Source organism: Aulonocara sp. 'chitande type north' Nkhata Bay, linkage group LG20 (genome assembly GCF_057382095.1).
Source record: "Aulonocara sp. 'chitande type north' Nkhata Bay isolate Kocher_YH1m ecotype deep benthic linkage group LG20, A_spYH_male_GT1.1, whole genome shotgun sequence".
NCBI lineage: Eukaryota > Metazoa > Chordata > Actinopteri > Cichliformes > Cichlidae > Aulonocara > Aulonocara sp. 'chitande type north' Nkhata Bay.
Window position 1 is genome coordinate 32,585,907 of NC_141363.1, and position 24,735 is coordinate 32,610,641.

The window sequence follows — 24,735 nt, forward strand, 5'->3', positions numbered from 1 at the left end:
TTAGTCATTATCACCCAGTTGTGCAATTTACAAATCATTTGAACCCTTTGCTCCTTTGACCACCGCATGTAGGTCCAAGTCCAAACCAATGCATTTCAGCTTTTAGCTTCTCCAACAAAACAAGGGCAAAATCTTTCATGATTCAGCAAACAAGAATTCCTTGGGGAGACACATTTTGTTTCTTTGTTTTCTTTTAATCAGAGAACCCTTTAAACATTTGACATTTTTAAATGCACCAGAACATTTTCTGACTTGTTGTGCGAAAGTTGTTCATTACAGTTACCCTAACCTTACTCTGACCCTAACACATTTATCGGTCTGCTCAAAAAAATTAAGCGAACGCTAGAAAAACACATATCGGCTCTTTAAATATTCAAGTTGAAACATACACACATATACTAACAGACACTGCGTAACATCTTGAGAGTAAAATTAAATGACTCATTGAAAACCGAAATCAACCCCCTCGTGTGCTAGATTCAAAATTACACCAAAAAGCAAAGTTAAAAACTGTTCTCCTAGTTTTCTGAGCAGTATTTACATACAGTATACACGTATAAATTTGTCTTACAAGTGGTCTGTCAGTTATACTAAGAATGACCTTCTAAATTATAACAACCATGTTATGAAAGGGTGATATGGTAACACAAAGATGAAAGGCTGATCTGTGCAAAAACTGGTCAAGGCTGTCGAAACTGAAACTGTCAAGACAGTGCTATTAGAGGGAAAAAAATTGCACATCGAACAGTTGTTTTAAAGATACAAGAATTACTCTTATATTCATGCATAGATTTACCATGACAAATGGGTAAACAAATAGCTAAAAATGCAATAACAAAAGGTCACCGTAAGAATAAAGATTAAATGTTAATATGCTTCTTAAAAACACTGTCATTAGCTTGTAAATAAATATAGGATGGCTTCAGGGTTTGTAACAATCTAGAACAGTAGTTTTATCTAACTAAGATACTTAATAAGGTCAAATAAGGCAGTTCTTACACATTTCCTTATTGGAAAAAAAAAAGAAACAGGTAATGACTATCAGAAAAAACAACAGTTATTTAATCTTTTTTCCCCTCTGAAATCTCCTTTATTGTTAAAATTTTAGATGACCTATATTATGTCAATGCCCTGTCAGGTTTTTAAACAAAGTCCACAGTGTTAGGCTTCTAGAGGTCTGAACATGAAGTGGTACTACCAGTTTAATGCTCGCTTTCCCTCCCTTTCCCCCTGCTTGGATCTCCATGACCACACGAAGCCTGTTGGCTCAAAATACTACTGAGGCACAAACTTTTCTTGCTCAAAGATGAGATCAACAGCTTCTGCCACATCCTGCACGATATGGCCTGGCTCCACGAGACCAGGGTCAAATATGAAGTCCCGGTGCCCGTGGAACACAGTCTCCTTGATGCAGTGATTTGCATCAGACGGCACCTCTGCGTTGGGGTTATACACCCCTGTACAGACTAGGACAGACTTACAGGAAGTAGCAGAGGGCAGAGCGAGCTCGCTTTCCCACAGGCTGTCAATCTCTTCCTCCCTGGGCACTGCCGTGGTGGACCCAGTGGCAGACACCATCTTAGCAACAGCTTTGGGGTTTTTTCTCGCAACTCTCTCCTCCAGGTAGCGGTTGTACAGATTGGCTCCATAGATGTCAGTCATGAGGTTATCCCTAAAAATGCAGAAGAAAAGGGTATTACTCTGTGCCCCAGGCAGCATGCATGAAGTTGACCTATATATCAGTACATGTTGAAATGTGTGTGGTTTTTTCCTGGTGCTGAGTGCAAGTCACATGAATTAGAACAAACAATCAGCTAAAAAAAAAAGCTGAAGTGAAACATGCAAGTCCCCAAATTAAAGCACGACAGAATGACATGCTAACTAACACACGTAAGCATTTAAAAGCGAACAGTTTTCTCATCAAATTATTGAGCAACGTTTCAGTAAAATCTTCTTTTGATAGCCTATCTGTCTATCAGACATCATGATAAGTGAGTTCTGGTCTTATGTTAAGTATAAAGGCAAAACAGAGTTAAAAGCTGGTGTCTCACCCTATAGCATATAGGGAAGTAACGGGAAGTTCCCACTGCCTCTGCATGGCCTGGCTTCTGATGAGGTACTCTGCAAAATGGTAAGTCAGCTCACTGGGTTTTCCCATAAGAGCCTCATACTTCAGATCTTTGCCGGTTATCTTCTTGTAGATGTTCTCTAGGCACACAAGAAATGTTCCATGGCCAAACCTGGAACAAAATGAGACGGTGAAAGACAGATATGTCAGTACACTGATTTGATTACTTGAAAGACTGTTTTAGTTTCTTAAGTACAATTTTTTTAAAAACATTTTATATAAAAAGACAGATTTTTGTAACGTTTACCGAGGAGAATGTGCCTCAGCCATCCACATGAGGTCCATGTTGCAGGCCAGCAGGTGAAGTTGAGGAGTGTTTTGGGTTTGGTGACTACTACCGAGGTTACCATTGGTCAACAGAACGTCAACTATCAGCTGCAGGTTGGTTTCCCATCGGATCGGCTCGCCGAACAAAACCACAGCTGTTTGTGGAATTCAAAGATTAGAACAGCGTTCATCAAAATTGCAAGAATTTCAAAACTATCAAAGCAGATGTTAGTAAGTGTACCATGTCAATGACAAAAGATAAACGTTTAATTTGAGAAGAGCCAACTGTTTTTACCTTCAATTTTCGGAAGGCTGACAACAGGATTGGACTACATTTAAAGAAGGGAAATTAAAGTTATGACATTATATTATACATATCTCCAACATCATGTTTGTGCACCAGATTGTAAAATCTCACCGGCAATTTTGGTCTCCTGTTGTGATCCACCATGTCCAGCAATGGGTACGATTCTCTAAGCATATCAATACTGATTACATTCTTAAAGCCCACACTAAAGACAGAACGTTAAGGAGAAATGAAGAAGTAATACTCAAGTTTAAATGTAAATATATAAATTATATTGTAAATTTAAACAAAGCAGATTTCTAGGATACTTTTTAGCAATTTCCAGGACAGGTCCTTGTCCTGACACCAAGACACACTTGTCATGGAACTTCTTAAACATCCTCAGGGGACTATGGGACATGATAACTTGGTCTTGTGTGATCTGAAAATAGCACAGTTGTAGTGAGGTTAATAGCAAAGGAGTCAGGTGAGACCAAATTATCCAAAAATAATCAGAGATAAAACGTAACAACTTCAGTTTCATTACTGTGCACAAGTCTCAAGCCACCACCCATTTCTTTACATTTTGCTTCCAAAGAGCCAGATTTTCTTGAACACTGACTTCGTTTTTACTCATTTTCAGTCCAGTCCTTTTACCTGAACATTTCCAAAATAATAATTGTTGTTGTCATTCATTCAAGCATTTAAAAAAAAAGGGCCGAACTCAAGAGATGAACTAGTGTTTTATATCTACAGGTTAGCAAATGGACAATTTTCAGTCTTCAGCCTATGTTGAAAAAACAAACAAAGGTGGCGATAGCAAATACTGACTTTAAAGCTTGTTAGAATTGTACAAACTCTGTACAAACATGTGTGTTTGTACAGAGTTTGTACATTGTGCATCTTTCAATAAAATTTCTTATTTTCCTAGCAAATTATTATTTCTTAAATAAGGGGAAACTGAAACAGTTTTGAATGCACTGCATGCATACACCAAAGAGCAGGGGATACACCCTTAACACCATTAAAACTTGCACAGGAATTTAAAACTCACAGGCACTCCCAGTATGTGAGAGAGCTGGTCCGCTTTTGTTTGTCTGAGGCAATTCCCTGCATTTGTGACAAAAACGACTGGCACCACAAACTGTCCCTGAGAGTCGACCAACTTCTCAAATGCTTTTGTTGCCGCAGGGATTGGCATCCTCCCTCTGACAAGCACGCCATCAATGTCGAACAACAGCCCAAACCTTGGCTGTGGCTGCAGAAGGGAAGGACAGACACACACTGATCAGCCAAACAAATAAGAACTTTTTTTTAAAGCGGGGAAACAACATGAGTGATTAATAGCAGGCAAATTAAGTAGAATAACGGTTCACTGAATAACCAATGGGTTTGAATGATGTCTTAAAAAGGATAATCTATTACTCTGCACAGTATGACATTTCCAATGACACTGATCATTTATTATTTTACATAACTTAAATTCTTTGTAGGCAATCATCATTATCATCGTGTAAGAATGATAACAACTGGTTTCTATTTGACGTCAACATGGGAGACAGGAATCTATAGTGATAACTGCTATGGTGACACAGCAGTACACAGACAGGCCTGTTAGCATATTACAATCAATCTTACAGTATCCCAAACCTCAAAATTCTTTCCCCCCCTGGAGCTGGGACTAATTAAAACAAAGAAAGAACACAGTGTATCAGTGGTTGTTTTTCTCATGGTGGGAGGGGGGGCAAAAATACAGCGAGCTACATCTGCTGCTGCCCCTGATGTCAGCGCCTCTGTTGTTTCATCCCTGAGCGCATCCACAGCTGAGAAAGTTGCGAGCAACCCAGCACGCCACGTCGATACGATACATTGTAACAAAAAAAACAATGCGAGAGAACAACAAACAAAGTACCGCCTTGTTATCAGTGTCAACGACATGTTGTTTGCCAGAGCCCGAAGCAACAGCAACAGCAACAGCTCGAACCGTACCTTGCTATTAGACTGAGTTCCGCAAAGCCCGCACCGAGAACCGACAATCCCAGCTTTACGACTGGCTTGGCGGTTACTCAGGGTGTACAAACCCCGGTAAAACGGCAGGAGTCCCCTCATCTCCTTTACTTACCCACCGGGTTAATGAAGAAAAAACAAAATAGACAATAATGTGTAAATCTAAACCCCTTAAGAAGCGTGAGCCGGCTCGCACCGGCCGCGCTGGCTGGCTGGTTGGTTGGGCTTGTTTTCTCTCATATATTTTCTCGCCTATAATTTGACTGGTTGAGACCCGATGACGACATATGAGGAGTAGGAGGGTCTTTTGCTGCATCTCTGCCGGAAGGAGCTGCATCTGCACCGCAACCCCCGCTGCCATTTTAGACACCGAGGTGGAGCTTTCCATTTCTTGTACGCACAAGACACGCATGGATCACAGAGGCCGCAGAGTAAAGACAAAATAGGAGAACTCATTGATCACCGCTCCTTGTCATTCCGGATCAAGTATATGTACAGCAGAGAGCTCAAAATGGATGCGGGTGAATCTTATTTAGCAATGACACAAACACAAATAGCTCGGTTTAGTTGCTGATGTCACATGCAGGAGTACGTCGAGTCCAAAAATTGCCAGGAATGTGCTGCAGGAAGCCTGATAGGCAAAAGCGATCCATCCAGTGAGGGAGTGTTTAACCATTTCTTAGTGGAAGAAATATGGCTGCTCATGTTAAACACGTAATTTTCTGGATATAATACTGCAGATGCAGACTAACAAAATGTCTAGATTAATATAAAATACAAGATCCAGCTTTGCATGTTGTTTAATCCCACAATAATCTGTAGGTTATCTAGCAGATAATCCTTTATGTGAACTTCTAGGACACAAGCAGCAGCTCAAAAGTTATCAGCGTCCCACATCTTGCGCAAGATGTTCAGACGAGTTGAGAACAGAAGCATCTGTAAAGATAAAGTGTGGCAAAACGAGCTGTGGAACATGCTGCGTGTATTGCAAAAGAAATCAGACAAGAAGATCCTCCCCGTGCTCCTCCAGCTTTATTGATAGTTTAAAATTACATTTCTATTTTCTAGGACTTCAGTTGCACTTTCCTTCCGACTTAAAAACTGAGTACAAGCAAATGGTATTTATACAGTAGTCTAAGTGATATTGTACAAAAATAACATTTTTGATTTTCTGTGAAAACATTTTTCATTCCCAAATAACTCCTAATTCTGCCGTTCTGACAACTGTTGATGTTAAGTTTTGCCAAGGTAAAAAAAAAATAATTCCAAAGCCATTTTAAAAGGAAAAGTCTGCCTTGGACTACCGTGTTACTTAAATTGTAAACAGATTTCTATAAAAGAGCATGTTCCTTTTAACAACTCCAAAATTTTTATATCTTAGTAATATAACATGTAGTTTGTTATCGCCCACTTAGCTGCTGTAGGGCTGAAATGCATCATGTTATGAACTGTTTCCATGTCATACTCTCTTGGCCAACTCATATCCCACTAAAACAAACCAAAATGACCATACATGGAAGTTTGGTTTCCATTTACTCCCTTCTTCTATCTCATTTTACTGAGATACACTTCCACAAGCTCAGAGGTCCTATAGATTCCCATATGTTTAGTCCCGTTTATTCATCATCTCTGGTCACCAGTGGCTTGGAAAGGGGGGTTCTTTAACAAAGCATTATACATAACACCGCTACCAAACTAAAACATTTTTTGTATTGAATGCAGAAAGATATTTTTTTCACCCCTTTCTTTGTATTACATGTCGAGAGGCTCACTGGCCTGGGACTAGCCTCTGTTAGCCAACCTTTGGCCAGTGAAGAGGATTCAGAGAAAATAATACAACCAACCATCAATCTGAAAAAAGGAGGGGCAACAGAGGGCACTGATTATGCGGTGGCTTCAATGGTGCACTCTTTTGCCAGGTGGCCTGCCTTTCCGCAGTTGTAGCAGTTAGTCTCGCTTGCTTTACTGCAGTGTACAGCAACGTGACCAATCTCACCACACCTGAAAAAGAAAGAATGTGGCGAGTGTGATAAAAGCAGACTGTAAAATTAACACAGAAGTATACCTAAAGATTAGAATTGGAGGGCTTCAAAATAGTAGAAATTTGGTCAAACTGTAGCACCAGGCTTGCTTCTCCAAACAGAACCATATTTACCTGTAACATTTCACCTTATCGCACAGCTTCTGGATGTGGCCAAACCCACCGCAGGAGTAGCACTTCTGCTCATTGGCGTGATCGCAGTCACGGGCCATGTGACCAGCTTTCCCGCAAGTGTAGCAGAGCTGCTCTCTCTCCTTTTTGGGCTCCTTGCAGTCCCGGGAAATGTGACCACTCCTGTGGCAGTTGTAGCACGCTGATCAGGGGGGAAAAAAACGATTAAAAAAAAAAAAAACATTTCTGGGAAAGATTGGTACCAAGTAAAACTGAAGAAAAACAATTGGAATTCACACCATCCTCAGTTTGGTCACAGTCCCTGGCCATGTGTCCTTGGTCTCCACACCGATAACAGAACAGCTCTGTAATGACACAGATAGATAAGCAAAGCAGAAAACTACAAGAATCAACCTTTTCCTTTCATTTTCACCCATGCCTTCTATAACTAAATCCAGTTTATATTGGGTGTGGCAAGAATAGTATAGTACCCTTGCCTCGTCCTCGTCCCCTGCCACGGCCACGCGAACCACTGGCATTAGGGCAGTGCTTGACCCAATGTCCAGAGCGGCCACATCCAAAGCACTCACTGTTGCTGCTCATCTCCATTACCTTCAAGAAAAAACAAAACAGAAATCAGTTAACACATCGTTTCATGTACTCAATGATCCTTATGAACACTGACTTTCAGTTGTTTTTCAGTTGTTCGCTTTAGCTTTTGTGTCAATTTCAACAAAGACCCCCTTTCCCCCCCTTGGAGAATGTGGCTATCATCTTTGGCACTCTCCAAACTTCCAGTTTTGATGTGACCATAAAGTCCAACTTAAGTCTAACCTCTGAGAGGTACATGTATGGACATTGTAGATGAAAGAAATGCCTTTTACTTGTGCTAAATTTGGATACCAGTTTGTGTTACATTCTATAGATGACAGTTTAAGTTTAGAATGAAGTTTAAATGTGAAATCTGCACATTAATCTAAGTCCATCTCTATGTGCAGACCACTATTTCACATTTATATTATCAAAAAAATCTTGCAATTTAATTGATGAAACAATTTAAGGCTAAACAAAAAAAATTCTGCCATAAATACCTAACATCAAAAAGTACATGAATATAACAAAAATAATAATGATTTTCAAGGGTGGACAAAGTAGGCTAACTCTTATTGTCTCATGTTTGAAATTGCTTATGCCAGTGTCAAACAACTTTACCACACAACTGAAACACAGTTACTACAGGAGTCATTCTAGTATAATGACTACGGGGTGGGGTCTAATCTAAAATCAAACAATAGTTTTTGCTTTTTTCTTCTTCCAAGCTCTAGTCTATCATAACTGACCACCAGACTACACTGAACTACTAAGCTAACTTACAAGGCTTCCTCAGCGAGATCATGCTGTAATTGCCCTAGGTCAAACTTCTGTTTGCTGATAGTGCTGGATATTCAAATCAGGAAGAATGTGAGTTAATTAGTAATCAATTCTCGCGTATTACCCACCCAAAAGAAGACCTGGGGACACAAAATGACTCAGATAGATTTTATTGACTTTGCATACAGTGAAACGTGTTTCCTTTTTGCTTTACTGTCCATCCAAGTGTCCGTCCCACTTCAACTTTCGTCACTAAACGCCTTCTAAAATTTCGTATAACGTTTATCTACGGGCCACATGGGGACACCCAAAGCGCCTCGATTTGATGGAGAAAGCCGTGATGAAGTAATCCTCGTTAAAACAATCAATTTAATGCCACCCACTGCTGACTGCTACGTAAATAACCACGAAAGCATGCTTACTTAGAAAGCTAGCTTCAGAGGCCAGCATGTCGCATCGTTGATTTGTTGATTTAACGCCTTCAAAGATACCAGCAAACTCGAGGTACAAACAATAGCACGATATCCCGAGTCGTTTAAAAAAATAACTGTATGTCTGTTAAATGTACATATCTGACTACATGTTTCAGAAATATTTTGCGTTTCCAAAACAGAAATCAAATACCAAAGGTTGAAGCTACGCTAACACGGGCCTAGTCACGTTGATTTTTCTGCGTACTCGCGAGACACCAATGCTGCTGGCTAGTACATGCTAGCACACCACCACACGACCACGATCAAGAAGCACGGTTCAGTCGACGATCAGTCCTCTTTCCCCATATAGAAAAGTGTCTCACCCACCGTTACAGCTATACATTTTCACAATACATTGTTTTCGCGGGCATTTGAGTAAATTTACCATAAGTATAAAATTTCCCGCGCAGGGAGCAAACACCAAAGTCGTTGTGACGAGCTAGCATTAGCGGGCCTGACCAAGATCCCGACGCTCCGTTAATGAGTCTAAACTAAACCAGTGCGTATTTAAAAAATAAAGAAAATTCGTTTAAACGCTCAAGTAACGGTTAACATCAATCTTAACATGCCTTCGTTTCAAAGTTAAAAGATATACAACGTAAATCGATGAAAGTATTTTAATGTCGTTTTATCGCTTACCTTGATGGCTACCTAGCTATGTCAGTGTTTACGCCTCCTTCTTTGCGCTACATGCGGTGCGAGCAGGAGTTCCTGAATTGTCATTCAACGTATCCATTAAAAGCTCGCACAGTCATTGGTCGACTACTCTGCGAGCGGCCAATCAGACATGAGAGGCTCTGGACACCGCCTCTGCGAATCAGCCAATCGTGGCTTTAGAACGGTCCCTTTTCCCTTAATCGACTGACCTTATTTTTCCCCCCTCTTCATGTTCAACATTTAAAAGCATCTTATTAAAACAAACGCTAGAGAATGTTATAGTCTTCGCTTTACCTGCAATACACTCCTCACACAAGAGGACAACACAGCGCTTTTATTAACTATTAATAATACGTTCTTCAAAAATTAACCACATGTGAGAGTCACAGCATGGATACAGTAGGCTTGCCCATACAAAATACTCACAGTTCTTCACATTTAATCTGGAAACTGAAAAGGTTTCTACGTGACAGTTTTTATTTATCATCTTTCTTCATTTTACTGAGGTTAATTTGCCTATAGGACTGAGCAAGTTAAAAACTGGTTGGTCTGCATGTCCCCATAGGCCACATCTAAGTAAAAAATCATAACAAGTACAGCCTTTGATCTCACAATATTTAATAAAAATGTTGGCTGTACATGTATGCCCCTATCATAGAGACTTGAGCAGTTTGATTTAAGACAACTTAAATTAGCTGAGAAAGATTTCAGAAGCAGCTTTGTTTACAAAATTAATACAATAAGCAATTTAGACATTTATCTTGTTAATCCAGTCAGTTGAAAATGTTTAAATGTGCTTGGCATAAATTGGCAAAGACTGGAGTATCGTTGTCATAATCTCTGACAGAGCAATCAAGCAACACTGGATTTATCTGAAATTATTTTGCGTTATTAGGTCAATTAAGAGAATAGCCAGGTGAATAATAAATATGTTAAAAATGTTACATTACACTAATGTTTTTCCTCTTATTAAGCATATCTGAATTTACTGTTTATAGGCAAACTGCCGTGTTTGTGAGTGCCCAAAGTTAAGAAATGAACATTAACATGTATTTCTGAAAACTTGTAAGGATCTGGGATATGAATGTTATTGTCAATAAACCTGTAACACTGATTATGATAAAGAGTACAAGGGTATGTGTTTCAAGCTGGTGATTTCTCATTTGCACAACCCCAGCTCTTTAAAAACTCCTACTGTGAGCATCACATTTTGAATACAGGATAACTGATAGAGAGACAATCTGTGGGAGCTGCAAGCATCTCAGCTAACTGGTCTGAGTGCTGTGCCAAATCAATAAGTGGGAAATGCATTCATTTCAGTCTTAAGGTGGCTTTGGTTGTTTTCCTTCAGGGTGGCAATTTCTCTCCTTTCTAGACTTAATTTTGCAGCTCAAAATGTTTACTGGCGATCTGGCAAAATATAACCACCTGTAAAGCATATTTCTGCACATATTAAGAGAATTTTAATATATCTCACTGACTGATAAACTGTGCTCCTATTGTATGTGGAGTGGGGTACCTTAAAATGATCCACAATGACAAAGCCCTGCCCTCATCTTCACAGAAACAGTATTCGGTGTTTCTGTTACTTGTTTGGTTGAATATCTGTCATTTTCAGAAAAGAAGACCTAGTTGGAAAGTTACATATGAGAACTGAAAGTAGAGTTTCCTGTTGAACTGGATTATGGATGGTAGGTTTTTGATTTTGTTGTTTGACTAAAATAATCTGCTAGTGCTATATGAAAACAACACGAGGATGCTTAATCAACCACTGATTGGAACGTGGTGTTTTATTTTCAGATGGTGTCAACTACAGCTTGCTCAAAAGACCTTATGAACCATCTGTGATTAGGACACCTCAGGGGACCCAGACCTGGAAGCAACAGAGATGGTGAACACATGGTGAGTGTGATAATGTATTAGTTTGGGTAGGATGAAGTGGCGGTGTTCGATGATTAAAAAAAAACAAACAGCTGGGATGTTTGAAAAGCATATAAAAATCTAATAGAAATAAAACAATGACGCATTTCTGTGCTGCACATTATAAGTGAGATTTGTTTTTTGTATTGATTACATTTTTTAATAGCTGCAGCCTGCATGGCATACCACAAGACTTCATTGTCCTTTTTGCCACATAAGTATAAGAATTTTAGCATTAAGAGGTGAAAAGGCTATAAAATTATGTCCAGGTCTACAAAATTGCACTGCTCTAAAGTCTCCAGATGATGGTGCCCTTGGAGAGGATTACTCCTTCACACCAAACCGGTAGTGGGCCTTTTCGCTTGCTTTTCAAAAGATACTTTTGCGACTACTTTAAAATAATAATAATAATAATAATTTCAATGCATGTTAAATTTTCATGCGCAGTACCATTTGAGGAAAAGAAAAAACATGTTTTTGCAAGTATGAGCTCTCAGCACGATAGTATGAGGGTGGCGTAAGCTGCACAATATGGCTACAAAGTATCTTATATGTAATGTTATTGCGAACCCAGTAAATTCAGATGTAATCATACTCACTCTTTTATGAGCACAAAAAACCACAATACCAGTAAAGTGGGAGGGCTTAGTTTGTGCTATAGTTGCGCAGTGTGAATGATGCTTGCAACTCTTGATATGACTGCAAGGTCCTGTTTCAATCAGTGGCGTCAGCCGGACGCACGACACCAACTTAAACTGCTTCACCTTCTTCTCCCGAACAACGTAAACATTGAGCTGCAAAGCGAAGCACTGCGGACCTACTTTTTGTGGGGGGAGGTTTTAATTTGAAAGTGCTTCGCTGGATTTGAAGAATATCCCTCGTCGTGTCACTTTGAGGGTCCGACGGACAGACGGATTTTTTCGCTTTTACCACGAATTGGAGATTTAAAAAAAAGAAGAGGAAGAAAAAAAGTTTTCTTCTCTTATTTTGGGTGGTTCGAAAAGGAGACCCGCCTATGACCTTACCCTCTTACATTAATGCAACATTTACCGGATACAGGGTTATTTGATACAGTGTCTGGATCTTTACCGACTTGGAATTATTCCTCTTTTCTTTGAATGCGTTGCAAATATGATGATGTCACCGAGGCCACTTTTTCCTGAAGTTATGGCGGAGCACAACTTTTTTAACTTCTCTTGGTGAGCATATACAGGCTACTGGCCCCTAGCATTGCTACTCTTTGACTCATGTTTGAAGTGCTAACTCTTTAGTTAAAACCGCTTCACCACGACTCGCATTACCAAAGAAATGAATCGTTTGAGCAAGAGAAAATTGAATGGAGGGCGAACGGAGCCGTGCAGTGAAGTTTGACGATATAGTCCGCGTTTGACGGCCTTCAGGCAATTCCATAGTTATAACTGGATCAACCAGGCCTTATAAAACACGTAACTTCTAATAGTTGCTGTAGCAGAACAAAGCACTCACGCACTTCGGTTATAGCCGTACCTTCTTGTCTTTTTCAGCAGCACGTTTTTATTTATTTGGACAAAGTTCAAAACTCAAAAGTAAAGTGATCCCCTCAACCTAACACCTACAAATAATGCTAACCTGCTGAGATTGCTCTCACCTACATTTGCGACTTTGGATACTTGTCACAGGATCTTATGTGGATGCACCACTGATGTGGGCTTGTGTTGCTTAGACTGACTTGCTATGAAGAACAGATCAAAGCTGATGGGAGTAAAATCTTAATTATTCTAGATTTGGCAAACATGCTTTCTCTTGAGGCTCTTTCCTGGATGGGTGACAGCACTTGTTTTGGACACAGTTCCAGCAGCATGGTGGGGAAGGTGGCCCAGCCACAGTTCTGCAAGTTCCTGCTTTTCTGTACTTCTGAAAAAAACAAAAACAAACCTGTGTATCTGCTATGACAGCTAACCAGTGCTAACAGGGCTTTGTTTAAGTGACACCACAGAAAATTAGGGCATACCTACTAAATGTGATGACCTGTGTAAAGCGCTATAGTTTATATTGAAAACAGCACAAGGGGAGTGGGGGGGGCAGTAACCTATTTGTTTGTGGTGGGTACATACACCTTGAGTTGTAAGGAGTCCCAGTTGACATGAAAACTACCCTTTTTTATTTGTTTCAATTCATCCTGTGTTGAAATAATTGTGAACCTTGTCTGTGAGTAACTGTGACTGACCCCTGTTAGAGATTTTGTTGGTTTTAATATAGTATAGTTAGTCTACATTTCTTTTACAAGATGGCAAGACTACTAAATCATACATTTAAACCAAAATGTGGTTTTCTGTAACTCAAATAACCACTAATTTGATGCTAACCGAAAGATTCCTTTTACGTTTCCTGTCACACTTTAAGGCATCCTGCTTAGATACCCTTCATATCAGCATTGGGCCCAATCTTGCTATAATCTAAGAAGTCTGCACTCTTTGAGGTTATATTTAGTGATTGCAGCAAAAAAGTTGTCATTGCATTAACCAGTTATGTCTTTGTTGTGGTACCTTTGCATTCTGTGTCACCATTTCATTCAGTTGTAGATGGCATGCATACAAGTCAACTGTGCTTGTCTCTATTAAAAAAAAAAAAAAACTAAACAAAAAAAAACAACCTTAAACTGCATGGCTGAATGTTTGATTTTCAGTACAAGCAGGTTAATACTCAGTTCTGTCAGAAAGATAAATGGTCAGGTGCAGCTGATGTCTTTCATGTTCTTTAATTTGCAGGCTTTTCTACTGTCTTCTTAATCTTTTATTTATTCATCTTGTTTATTTTTTTACATTTCAGACTATTGTAAGCACTTGGCTTTACTAATGGCGCACCCTCAGGGAGTGTGGAAGAGCCTGAGCAACGGTTTTGGAATGAAGGACTCTCCGTTTGAGGGCCCCTGCCTTTCTCCGACCATAGTCCAGGGCTATCCCTGCCAGCGTCGCTCCTCAGATGACAGCAAGATGCCCGACTCAAAGGCTAGCAGCACTATCCGTGTCTACCTCCCGAACCAGCAACGCACTGTGGTGAGTTGATTTCTATTAACGGTGACATACCTGGTGCTTCAGAAAATTTCACCATCATAACTGCAAATAGCAACAGTTCAAAAGTATTGTACTGGTATAAAACTACTCATGGCAATATGGAACATCACAAAAAAATAACTGATTTCTCTTTTGGGGGTATTTTTTGTCATCTCAGGTAAACGTGCGACCAGGTATGACTCTTTACCACTGCCTGATTAAAGCACTGAGGGTGCGGGGCCTGCAGCCTCAGTGCTGCGCTGTCTTCAGGCTGAATTCAGGACAGGGGAGGTGAGCTCAGGACTGCTGTCGATTTTCAAAGCACGGGTAATGAGAATCAGAGCTAAGTGTAGCTGCTTTTTTAGATATCTCATTCCCTTTGTTTTCCCTCCCTCAGTAGAAAATCACGGATGGATTGGAATACCGATTCCACTTCACTAATTGGGGAAGAGCTGCAGGTGGAGGTTTTAGATCACGTCCCCTTGACAACGCATAATTTTGTGAGTACCCAAAAGCACTCAAAAGTATCCTCAGCTCTCAAGAGAGTGTCACTGTTAAAGAAACAAATGAATATTTATCCCTGTCTGTTTCAGGTTCGCAAAACATATCTGAAACTAGCGTTCTGCGATATTTGCCAGAAGTTCCTTCTGAATGGTTTCCGTTGCCAAACATGTGGCTACAAATTCCATGAGCATTGTAGCACCAAAGTGCCCACAATGTGTGTGGACTGGATCAATATCAGGCAACTCTTGTAAGTATATGAAAGCGTGTAAACAACTTGTCCGTATTTTTGTATGTTACATCATAAGTAATAGCTTTTGGAATTGTAACTATATATATATATATATATATATATATATATATATGAGGTAGGATTTAACATGCAGACAGGATAATAAACAAAAAAAGGTTTTATTGATGCTACAGTTTTTACATGTAGGCCTAAGCTCATATACACAGTTTTGCATGTTTGTGCTCAGTTACTTGCATTTTGCATGCAGGCTGTGGGTAATCTTTTTGAGATCTTTATCAATGACACTGAATAGATGAGCTATTTCCCCTTACAACCACTGTCCTGTGTAGCCGTCAGCTTTTACTTGATTAAACACTGGTGTGTTTGCACGAACACTTTGTTTCTGTCAGATTGTGTCAAACGCCCGGCGAGTGCAATGCCCCGTCTGTGCCACCGCCTTCGTCCCGGCGTATGAGAGAGTCTTTAACGCGGCTTCCAAGGTGAGTCTCGGTATAATTTGCACTCTTAGCGTTATTTTCAAATAAAACTCAAATTGTTAATGTATCTACCCTTTTCTGAAAAAGCCTAAAACAACTTCATTTTTAAAAGGCTTCTCTGAAATGTTTTAATATATTTTACACCCTTAAAAACAATGACACGACAATGACAGAACGAAACATTAAAAAACAAAACAGCAGTCGAAACCCTGTGTTGATTTTGGCTGATACCTGCATGTTACCACCTGCAGATCACTTGGATAGTTTCAGTCTATTAGCAGCATGTGTATCATGTCACTAGCATGCATTTGTATCAAAGTGCGTGCATGTGTGTGTGAGAGAGAGATAAACAAAATGGGGTTTCAATTATGTAAACAGCTTCATGGAACTAGCAGAAGAAAGCAGAAACCACAGGGAACTTTTAAGTTCATAAGGTGTAAAGGCTCTGATCATGAATACATATGTGCTGTTTGAAGGGGGTTTTTTTGTTTTGTTTTTTGTTTGCTTTTGTCCAGCGTTTGTTTTGGGGGTTTTTCCCTATCAGGCATTGTTTGATGTTGTAGGGAGAGCTAATAGTGCAGGCTGCTACTTGCAACTAGATGAGAAATATAGAAAGAAAGTACTTCAATAATTATTAAGATGTTAATATTGTATGCATGCGTGTTTGGGAGAGTGATGCTGTTGGATGGCTATACTGTAAAATCACAGTTGGTGTGATGTTCTTATTTCTACCAGAACCGTAATCTTAATTACATTAAATCTTGTTTTTGAATGACGTCCTTGGCTTTATGAGGGCTTAACCAGTCCAAGGGCTGAAGGAGCCCGGTGTGAAAAGAATCTGTTGTTTCAGTAGCTCTTAAAATGGCTAAAAAGTGCTCTGAGCTGCCAAATTAGCACTTACAAAGTATCAAGTTGTTCCATGTAGAGCACTCCCCAGTGCTCTTTTGAAACATAGTGGGATATTGCCAAAAAGGGGATTGTGCTCAAAGAGTGCTCTCCATGTTTGTGGGTGTGATATAATATGATCTCTGTTTATATACGTCATTGAGCTGGGGTCCTGCTGTCCCAATTTTAACCAGCAGCTACAATACATTACAACTGGTTCGGTAACAGTGGGGTGTACCAAGAGGCTTGAATAAATTTAAAAAAGGAAGCTTTCATTCATGCAAACTTGTGATCATAAATTTGTGGATATTTGAACTTGGGTTCAAATGATTTGTTTTTCCTGTAAGTGAACATCTTAAGTGAGTTATGTTTTTTAGATGTTAGTGAGCTTTGTTCTCTTCAGCTGAGCCAACGCTGATCTTGGCAAATATCAAGGACAAAATACCTCTGAATTTCAAGTTTGCCAAAAATGGCATGAGAAGATGGCTACAATGCAATTGGCTAACAACTACTTCCCTGTAATGTTTTTTTTTTCTTTCTTTCTTTTTAATTTCCCTTTGTTTTGTTGTTGTGGTTACAGTATGGTATATTGTATATGACTTTGTTTGTTGGGCATCTGTTGTTGGCAAAAAATGTGAGTTGGGAAAGGGAATGGAAGAAAAATGACAGAAATGAAACCAGAAAGGCTCTAGACTAACTATAACCACACCCAAGCTTGGCCCAAATTTTAAAGAAGTTACAGAATTCAGTTTGTGTTTCTTTTAAATGTCAGTGGTTTGTGCCATCTGAAGCACTGACATTTAAAACCACCTGATTCTTAATATTTAAAATCTTGTTCTCCCTCACAGCTCAGCCTACCGTTATTCCACCCCTCATGCCTTCAACTACGCACCACCCACTGGTGGCGGTCTCTCCCAGAGGCAGCGCTCCACTTCTACACCAAATGTCCACATGGTTAGCACTACTCTGCCTGTAGACAGCAGCGTGATCGAGGTAACTACACACCAAATGGGCCCCTTGGGTGCTCCTGTAGGTTCAGGCTGTCACTCCTAAAATATCTTGTGCTTGCAAGTGTTCTTGGCCTCCATTCCAATGATCTTTGAGTTGCTTTTCTTTTTCCTACTTATCTACCTGAGTGTTAGCTAAGCCACTCAGAAGGGCTTGGTCTGTTTTTCAGCCCGATAGCATCCTGTTTTAACAAATTTTATTATCTGTGACAATTGACTTCCCCCTGGTTCGTTCTAGCTTCTGCTTTATTGCAGCTGCTGTTCTTGCATAATCGGCTCAATCATTTTGAATGCTTTGTAGATCTTTTCCCCAGTTTCTGTCCAGGTAAAACCTGGAAATCCATTTTGTCTTTGTTCTTTCCTCACTTTCCTTTGCTCTGTCCCTTTGCCTCCTGTCTCTTCACTGGCCTGTTGTATTGTACCCTTCTGGGGAGTAGCTAGACTGCCTGAATACCTCCCCCAGCTCCTGGTGCCATAGATTCTGGCTGAAGAGGAAAGTAGGTATTGTGCACTTCTCCCAGTCTTTTGTTGAGGCCTCACCTGAGAGTCCAGAAAAGGTTAGAAAGCAGAGTGTCTGTGTGCAGTCTCAATGGCATGCCTTGCAAGCAGGCTATCTGCATTCACATCTCTTAGATGTACTGTCAAACCATGAGTGACAGCACAGCACAAGGCCTGGTGTTTGCACAAGCTAACAAAACTTTGCTTGTGGTTTTCTTTTTTTCTTTGTCTCTTTAGGATGCAATGCGTGATCATGACTCGGGTAAGTCTGCATTTCATTAGCTTCATGTCATGTACTTTTGTGTCTTCTTCCTCACTTCAGTTTCCTATTTTGTTGTGCAAAACAAAAAGTTCACAAATTATTTTGACTAACTGAATATCTCGCGATCTCCTGCTCCCTCTAGTGTTTTGTTGATATGCTCACTGAGCATTAACTACCATCATGCGTGAAAAGAGTAGGGATGGGAATTGATAAGATTTTCACAATTACGATTCCATTTTTGATTCTGTTTAACAATTCGATTCTTTATATCGATTCTCCTATCGATTCTTATTTTTTTTAAAAAGGAGAACACACAGGTCGATTAACTTAGAACTTTGTTTTATGTCTTCTCTTTGAACAAGATAGAAATTTAGGAGTAGCATGGCCTTACAAACCCAACAGTGAGATATTAAGAGATCCACAGCCTTTGATGGGGTGTCACGGGTCCACAGGGGAAAAAAAATGTGAATGTAAAATATTAATAAAATAAATATTCTTCTGTAGCAATAACAAAGTATAACATAAATTATTCTGTAACAATTACACAAGAATATCCAGTAATGTCCCTGCCTACAATTAAACACATTCACTTACTGAAAATCGGGGCATCTGCTGTGGCAAATGGGTGCAAGGCTTTGACCACAAACTTAGTCACTGCTCGGTGACATTCGTCTATCCTGGCCTGAAAGGAGACGCTACCGGTAGACTGCAGCGAGAACTGCCAGCATCTGAGCCAGCCAGACTCTGTCACTCTCATCGTGGTCATCTAAATGCACAGTAAAGGCAGGTTTTGTAATAAGGCCGATCGCGCTAACATAATATGCACTGTTAGTTGATTATTTACCTGCCATGTTAACGGGAGAGGACGTGCAAACATTACCGCCGCTGCTGGGTTGAGATTCACGAGTCTGGAGCGGAATTAAAAACACGAGATTCATTTAAAGTTATCGTGTGTTTTGTGAGCAAATGCTTTTGCATATTCGTAGTGTTTCCTCCCTTTAATGAAATATCTACTTTGCAAGTATTGCAAGTTGCCCTGTTGTCATCCGTATAACCAAACTTTTGAGCGTTTGTGCCGCTTAGGTGCCATGTTTCCTGTCAGGTAAATGACGCTACGCAACGTGGTGACGTCATTCGAGGCGACTGGAATCGATAAGGGAATCGTTTGCAAAAATGGCAAACGATTCCAATTAATTGAAACAGTGGGAACCGGTTCTCAACAAGAACTGGTTTTCGATTCCCATCCCTATAAAAGAGTGAACTTGATGAGATGCCTATATAACACATAACCTGGATCCATATCATTCACTAAGTCTTCTATGCTTAATTCCTATATACTCTTTTGCTTTGTATTCCTGAAGCGGGGAGTTCACCCAACCAGAGTCCTACAGGCTGGACCCAATCCCAATCCAAAACCCCTGCACCTGCCCAGCGAGAGAGGGCCCCATCCCTCAACACTCAGGACAAAATTAAAATAGTAAGCTTTGTTTTTTTTTTGTCTTGTATATTTAATGATATCAGACAGTTTGGTGCACTCTTGATTTCCCCTTCAGAATGAAACCTTATGATTAAGGTGTATTTCTGCTTTGTATGACATCAGTTGCATCTTTTTGATTCCTGTTTACTCAGAGGCCTCGGGATAAGCGTGACTCCAGTTACTACTGGGAGATTGAGGCCAGCGAGGTTTATCTGCACTCCCGCATTGGTTCCGGCTCCTTCGGAACTGTATTCAAAGGAAAATGGCATGGTAGGAATGAGCTGCAGATGCTACGCACCATCACGTGTATCACTTCCCAGAGTTTCCTGACAGAAAAAATAAACAATAAGCAGAGTGAATGCAGAATTGCTGGTCATACGAGTTTTGTGGATTTCATTATTATTTTTGCTGTAGGTGATGTAGCAGTAAAGATTTTAAAGGTGACAGACCCTACACCAGAGCAGTTCCAGGCATTCAGAAATGAAGTGGCAGTCCTCAGGTGAGAGTGCATAAAAATGTTTTTCTTACCAGCATTAAGATTTTCAGGTGTTTTTAATATTTTATATTTTTGACTTCTTATTGAGTCATCTACATTTCAAATGTTTTTCTGATCTTTGATATGGTGATTTCCTCTTCTTTTCTGCATCTGGTCACAGGAAAACACGACATGTCAACATCCTGTTGTTCATGGGTTATATGACTAAGGACAACCTGGCCATTGTGACACAGTGGTGTGAGGGTAGCAGCCTCTACAAGCACATACATGTCCTGGAGACAAATTTCAAGATGATCCAGCTCATAGATATTGCCAGGCAGACTGCTCAGGGCATGGAGTAAGTTGTACAGAATCTCACTTCTTTCTTAAAATCAAATCAACAATAACTGGGATATAATTATTTTTTTCTTCATTTTCAGCTATCTTCATGCAAAGAACATCATTCACCGAGACATGAAATCAAACAGTATCCTTTCTATTGGTTTTTCAGTGTCTGTTAATGGGGAAAAAAACCCCCAAAAAAACAAAAACGTATCCACCTGGTGTACAGGATGTGTTTTTCCTCAGTGTAATTCCTTGACTGTTGTGCAGACATTTTCTTGCATGAAGGGCTAACAGTAAAAATTGGCGACTTTGGTCTTGCTACGGTGAAAGCAAGGTGGAGTGGCTCACATCAGGTCGAGCAGCCTTCTGGATCCATTCTTTGGATGGTTAGTAACACCATATGGTGCTGATCCAAAGTTACATTTTTTAATTATCATCTAATGATGCAATTATCATCTTCTTTTAAAAAAAATTATCATAGATTATATAAAGCATTGGAACAAGCTGGGACTGTCAGTCATTGAGGAATAAGATTATTTTAACTATGTTAAAGTTTGAAAGTTCATCCCTAAGAACTTAATTCCGCTGTAGCAACAAGTGGGCTATATTAAGGGACTTGATGAGTTGTGATTAGATAGTAGCATTAAACCAACTATTCATCTATTTAAAAAAACCTGACTTGGTTTCTTTTTCTATGTTTACAGGCTCCTGAGGTTATCCGGATGGAGGATAATAATCCTTACAGCTTCCAGTCTGATGTCTATTCCTATGGAATTGTTCTCTTTGAGCTCATGACGGGAGAGCTCCCATACTCCCAGATAGGAAATAGAGATCAGGTAAAGATGTTTAAATGTATTACACTAATGGTTTAAGAGTATATCACTGCATCTTTGATGACATTAAAGAACTTAAGTCTCTTTTGTCATGCAAATAAAAGTCACTTGGCTAGAACATTGATTTTGTTAGACATAGTGTTAACTTAAGGGTTCCAGTGCTGTATGCCTGCAATCAGACACATGTCTAAGCTGTAGCTCTCTGCAAACCTAGGCTAGAAGGTGGTGGAAAGACACTGTGTCACTGTCTGAAGGGGGTTGTGGAGCTGGCCCAAGGCCCACTGTGGAACAGAGGCGAGCGCCATGGAGCCACTGGCCTAATTTTAGACCCCGTAACACAACCCTGTATGTGTGTGAGAAAAGGGGAGCATGGGTGTGCATATGTGCATGTTTAGGTGTTTTTTTGTCCTCTCGTAGACCATGAGTCCTGCCCTGGGTCATATGTGGCGTCTTACTGAATTTACTTCACTGTGTTTGTATTCAGATTCAATTAAAACCTTTGCACAGTGCACCCGTAAATCTTGTGATCCACTATTCTTTTCTGTTCTCCTTGATACTGTAGCATGACTTTGAACTGTGCTGATCTGGCAGGCACATAGAGTACGTGTCATCCTTTATCTCTGCAGCATCGCACACTCATGCCATATCTTTATCTGCAAGATGGACTGATCAAGCACTGATCAGTCGTCCACTACAGATGTACTGGCTTTAAAATACTTTAAAATGTGATTGCTGTTCTACTCGGTCTGCTATTTCTGACTTTCCCGTTAGATTATCTTCATGGTGGGAAGAGGCTATCTATCTCCAGACCTCAGCAAGCTCTATAAAAACTGCCCCAAAGCCATGAAAAGGTTGGTGGCTGACTGCACCAAGAAGTCCAAGGATGAGAGGCCACTCTTTCCACAGGTGAGCTACTCTCATGGCAGTTGTAGATCATCAAGCTCAATTGTTAGCGTTTTGTTTAACCCTGTTTAAATCTCTCTCTTTTTTAAAAAATTTAGATCTTGTCCTCCATTGAGCTTCTCCAGCATGCCCTCCCTAAGATAAACCGCAGTGCCTCAGAACCGTCCCTGCACAGAGCCACTCACACTGAGGATATTAATGCCTGTACTCTGACCAGAGTGCCTGTTTTTTAGAGGCTCAGACAGCACTACCCTTCCTCCTCGGCTTCCGCTCACCCACCTCCTCTGCCTCATCGACTTATATGAATTAGCTCAAACATTCAGTATTCCCAAATTCTCCATAAAGATGCTAATGTAGCTCGACAGATACATATCCAGTCATACAAGACATAAATTACATACATACATGCTAATCAGTAAATTGTGTAAGAAAAAGAGGAGAGAGGGAAGTGCATCTGCAACTACGGAAGGGATTGATTAGTGTTGGATTGCATTTGGATGTACACATGAAGAGGATGGCATAAGATACGTCAAGGTGATGTCTTGGTTATCACCATATATATTTTAAATGTATGCCAGGGCTTCATGCTGGCATTGGATTTGGTATAACTTGTAAATAAATGCACGCACACCTACCTAAGACAACCATGAATGGACATTGAAGAAAGCTCAAGACAGATGTTTCTCTCAGTTTGGGCTCTGTGATGTGAAGCCTGTTCTCCTACCAGAATGTTCTGTTCTCTGATGAAAAGGACTTTTTAAGCTTACCTGCCTTAAGAGGAAATGAAGCCTGGATTAAGATCCTGCACAACTTCACCTCCTCCTGTTATCACAAAGCAGTTGGATGTAGTCCATTTAGTTGCACAGTAGTAGTTGATTTATGTTTTTATTTTTTTGCGTTGTCTTAAATGATAATGGAGTAGACGTGGGGGGATTTTTGTCTTTGTGTTGTTGTTGACTTCTTTTAATTGTCTTTATTTTTTGGGGTCCTTTTGGATGAATTATAGTCTGTCAGACAGCTGGCATATGTGATGTTGGATACATGCACATTCTTCAAAGCAAAAACAATGGATATGTTTCAGCAGTCTGCACAAAGGTGTCATACCTCTGAGTAAACCGATACCCACACGTCTTTATCACTTCTTACATTGTTAGGTTATGATGAGCTGGACATTAGGCAGTTGTCTTAAATATTTAAAATTCTTTGGAAACTAATTTGTATTTGGTTACCATGTCACTTTCAGGCAGTTAAATGTTTTATTGTGAACTTGGTGAGAAAGTTGTTTATTTGATATTTTAATAAAAATTAAGTTAAATTCCTTTGCCAAAATAGACTATATGGATCGTCTTTGTAACTCATATGGACATGTAGGTAGTTCTGTGAGATTTTGGACCGTAACATATTTTATTAATTGTTTTTTGCCTCCACGGTGGGTTTTTCAATCACTCATATGTGATAGAAGTATAGACTTTCAGCTTTAATACAGAAATTTGTATTAGCTGTTGAAGAATTAGTAATTTTTATATACAATCCTCTACTTAAGTGAATGGACAGTTGACTGTTTCACCTGTTACTTCAATATTCCTTGACAAGTTAAGCTGATAGACGATTATTTCAACTTGTATTTATATACTGTTCATTAGAGCACAAAATATGCCAGTGAAAGAGGCCATCATTAAACTGAAAAACCAAAATAAATCACAAAACATTTGTAGGAATCTGGTACAATCTTTACAAGAAGAAATGCACAGGCCAGTTCAGAAATTTCAAAAGGCCTGAAAAACCACAGACAACAAAGTGATTGCAGAATTTTATATTTTATAAAGAAAGACCACAATATCTAACCAAGTGAAAAATACTCTTGAGGCAGATGTGTCATTGTCAAAGTCAATTAAGAGATGGCTTCATGAATGTAAATAGAAACTGTTGAAAACAGTTTAAACTAGTTGCTCTGAAGAACTGGAAAGAGAGTTTAAACTTTGCCAGAAAACCTCTAAGAGCCTCCACAGCTCTGGAAAAAAAATCTTTGGCTAGATGAAACTACCAGATTCATTTGTACCAGAATTTTAGGAAAAGAAGTGTGGACGAGAAAAATATCTACCACATTATCTGTCAAACATGGTGGAAGCAGTCTTCAAGGATGGGCATATAAGGCTGCCGATGAAACTGGTTCATCAGTGTTTATTGATGATGTGTACAGGGTTACACACCCTGCTCAGATTCAGCCAAATGCTGCAATGCAAAGCTAATTGGGGGGAACTTTGCACTGAAAATGGATAAAGACCAAAGCAAACTGTAAAAGAAACTTGAGTGTTTCAAGCCTGAGAAATGTTATGTTCTTCAAGGGGCCAGAGCATGGTTTTCAGTTACTGAAGACAAAACAAAAGGCAGAGACACAAACAAGCAGCAACAGAAACCAGCTGGAGTGATGCTTATGGGTTCTAGACTTCAGGCATTCATTGAGTGAATTTTCATGAAGGTTTTAAAAAAATTCTATGTATATTTGAAATTATATTAGTTTGTCCAG

General features: G+C 39.7%; 3 protein-coding genes across 11 annotated transcripts; 1 reads left to right on the forward strand and 2 right to left on the reverse strand.

The window, feature by feature from the left end:
- Window positions 1-173: 173 nt before the first annotated feature.
- LOC147306019 (haloacid dehalogenase-like hydrolase domain-containing 5) lies at window positions 174-4,965 on the reverse strand. Its single transcript, XM_086277567.1, has 8 exons — window positions 4,671-4,965; window positions 3,736-3,939; window positions 3,011-3,123; window positions 2,814-2,907; window positions 2,691-2,724; window positions 2,376-2,550; window positions 2,052-2,240; window positions 174-1,672 (listed from the first exon to the last, which is right to left on the reverse strand). Exons 1-8 carry the CDS (start codon window positions 4,788-4,790, stop codon window positions 1,276-1,278), a joined length of 1,326 nt encoding a protein of 441 aa, XP_086133693.1. The 5' UTR covers window positions 4,791-4,965; the 3' UTR covers window positions 174-1,275.
- A 738-nt stretch (window positions 4,966-5,703) lies between these two features.
- On the reverse strand, window positions 5,704-9,472 carry cnbpa (CCHC-type zinc finger, nucleic acid binding protein a). 4 transcript variants are annotated; one of them, XM_086276185.1, is made up of 6 exons: window positions 9,324-9,382; window positions 8,215-8,277; window positions 7,338-7,452; window positions 7,140-7,205; window positions 6,844-7,042; window positions 5,704-6,689 (listed from the first exon to the last, which is right to left on the reverse strand). In XM_086276185.1, exons 3-6 carry the CDS (start codon window positions 7,447-7,449, stop codon window positions 6,572-6,574), a joined length of 495 nt encoding a protein of 164 aa, XP_086132311.1. In that variant the 5' UTR covers window positions 7,450-7,452; window positions 8,215-8,277; window positions 9,324-9,382; the 3' UTR covers window positions 5,704-6,571. The 4 variants fall into 4 exon arrangements, with proteins under 4 accessions (XP_086132311.1, XP_086132308.1, XP_086132310.1 ...); XM_086276182.1 differs by having other exon boundaries at window positions 7,332-7,452; window positions 9,324-9,375; XM_086276184.1 differs by lacking the exon at window positions 8,215-8,277 and having other exon boundaries at window positions 9,324-9,472.
- raf1a (Raf-1 proto-oncogene, serine/threonine kinase a) lies at window positions 8,284-23,551 on the forward strand. Of its 6 annotated transcripts, XM_086276176.1 has the most exons (20): window positions 8,284-8,715; window positions 10,960-11,032; window positions 11,142-11,243; window positions 14,070-14,296; window positions 14,472-14,584; window positions 14,691-14,793; window positions 14,887-15,044; window positions 15,437-15,526; window positions 17,257-17,401; window positions 17,853-17,972; window positions 18,151-18,175; window positions 19,537-19,652; window positions 19,805-19,922; window positions 20,067-20,151; window positions 20,309-20,485; window positions 20,568-20,614; window positions 20,740-20,858; window positions 21,177-21,308; window positions 22,077-22,211; window positions 22,307-23,551. In XM_086276176.1, the coding sequence occupies exons 4-20, from the start codon at window positions 14,096-14,098 to the stop codon at window positions 22,439-22,441; spliced, it is 2,019 nt and encodes a 672-aa protein (XP_086132302.1). In that variant the 5' UTR covers window positions 8,284-8,715; window positions 10,960-11,032; window positions 11,142-11,243; window positions 14,070-14,095; the 3' UTR covers window positions 22,442-23,551. The 6 variants fall into 6 exon arrangements, with proteins under 6 accessions (XP_086132302.1, XP_086132301.1, XP_086132304.1 ...); XM_086276175.1 differs by lacking the exons at window positions 8,284-8,715; window positions 10,960-11,032; window positions 11,142-11,243 and adding an exon at window positions 11,930-12,460; XM_086276178.1 differs by lacking the exons at window positions 8,284-8,715; window positions 10,960-11,032; window positions 11,142-11,243 and adding an exon at window positions 11,930-12,460 and having other exon boundaries at window positions 14,694-14,793.
- The last annotated feature ends 1,184 nt before the right edge of the window (window positions 23,552-24,735 follow it).

Coding starts and splice junctions, on each gene's coding strand:
- LOC147306019 (XM_086277567.1), bottom strand. CDS start 4,790: ATGAGGGGACTCCTGCCGTTTTACCGGGGTTTGTACACCCTGAGTAAC. Junction 2,551..2,690: donor CAGCCTTCCGAAAATTGAAG/GTAAAAACAGTT, acceptor TTCCACAAACAG/CTGTGGTTTTGTTCGGCGAG. Junction 2,241..2,375: donor GCTGAGGCACATTCTCCTCG/GTAAACGTTACA, acceptor ATTTTGTTCCAG/GTTTGGCCATGGAACATTTC.
- cnbpa (XM_086276181.1), bottom strand. CDS start 7,449: ATGGAGATGAGCAGCAACAGTGAGTGCTTTGGATGTGGCCGCTCTGGA. Junction 7,206..7,331: donor GGGACGAGGACGAGGCAAGG/GTACTATACTAT, acceptor GTGTCATTACAG/AGCTGTTCTGTTATCGGTGT. Junction 7,043..7,139: donor CTGTGACCAAACTGAGGATG/GTGTGAATTCCA, acceptor CCCCCTGATCAG/CGTGCTACAACTGCCACAGG.
- raf1a (XM_086276176.1), top strand. CDS start 14,096: ATGGCGCACCCTCAGGGAGTGTGGAAGAGCCTGAGCAACGGTTTTGGA. Junction 17,973..18,150: donor CACCTGAGAGTCCAGAAAAG/GTTAGAAAGCAG, acceptor TTGTCTCTTTAG/GATGCAATGCGTGATCATGA. Junction 22,212..22,306: donor AGAGGCCACTCTTTCCACAG/GTGAGCTACTCT, acceptor TAAAAAATTTAG/ATCTTGTCCTCCATTGAGCT.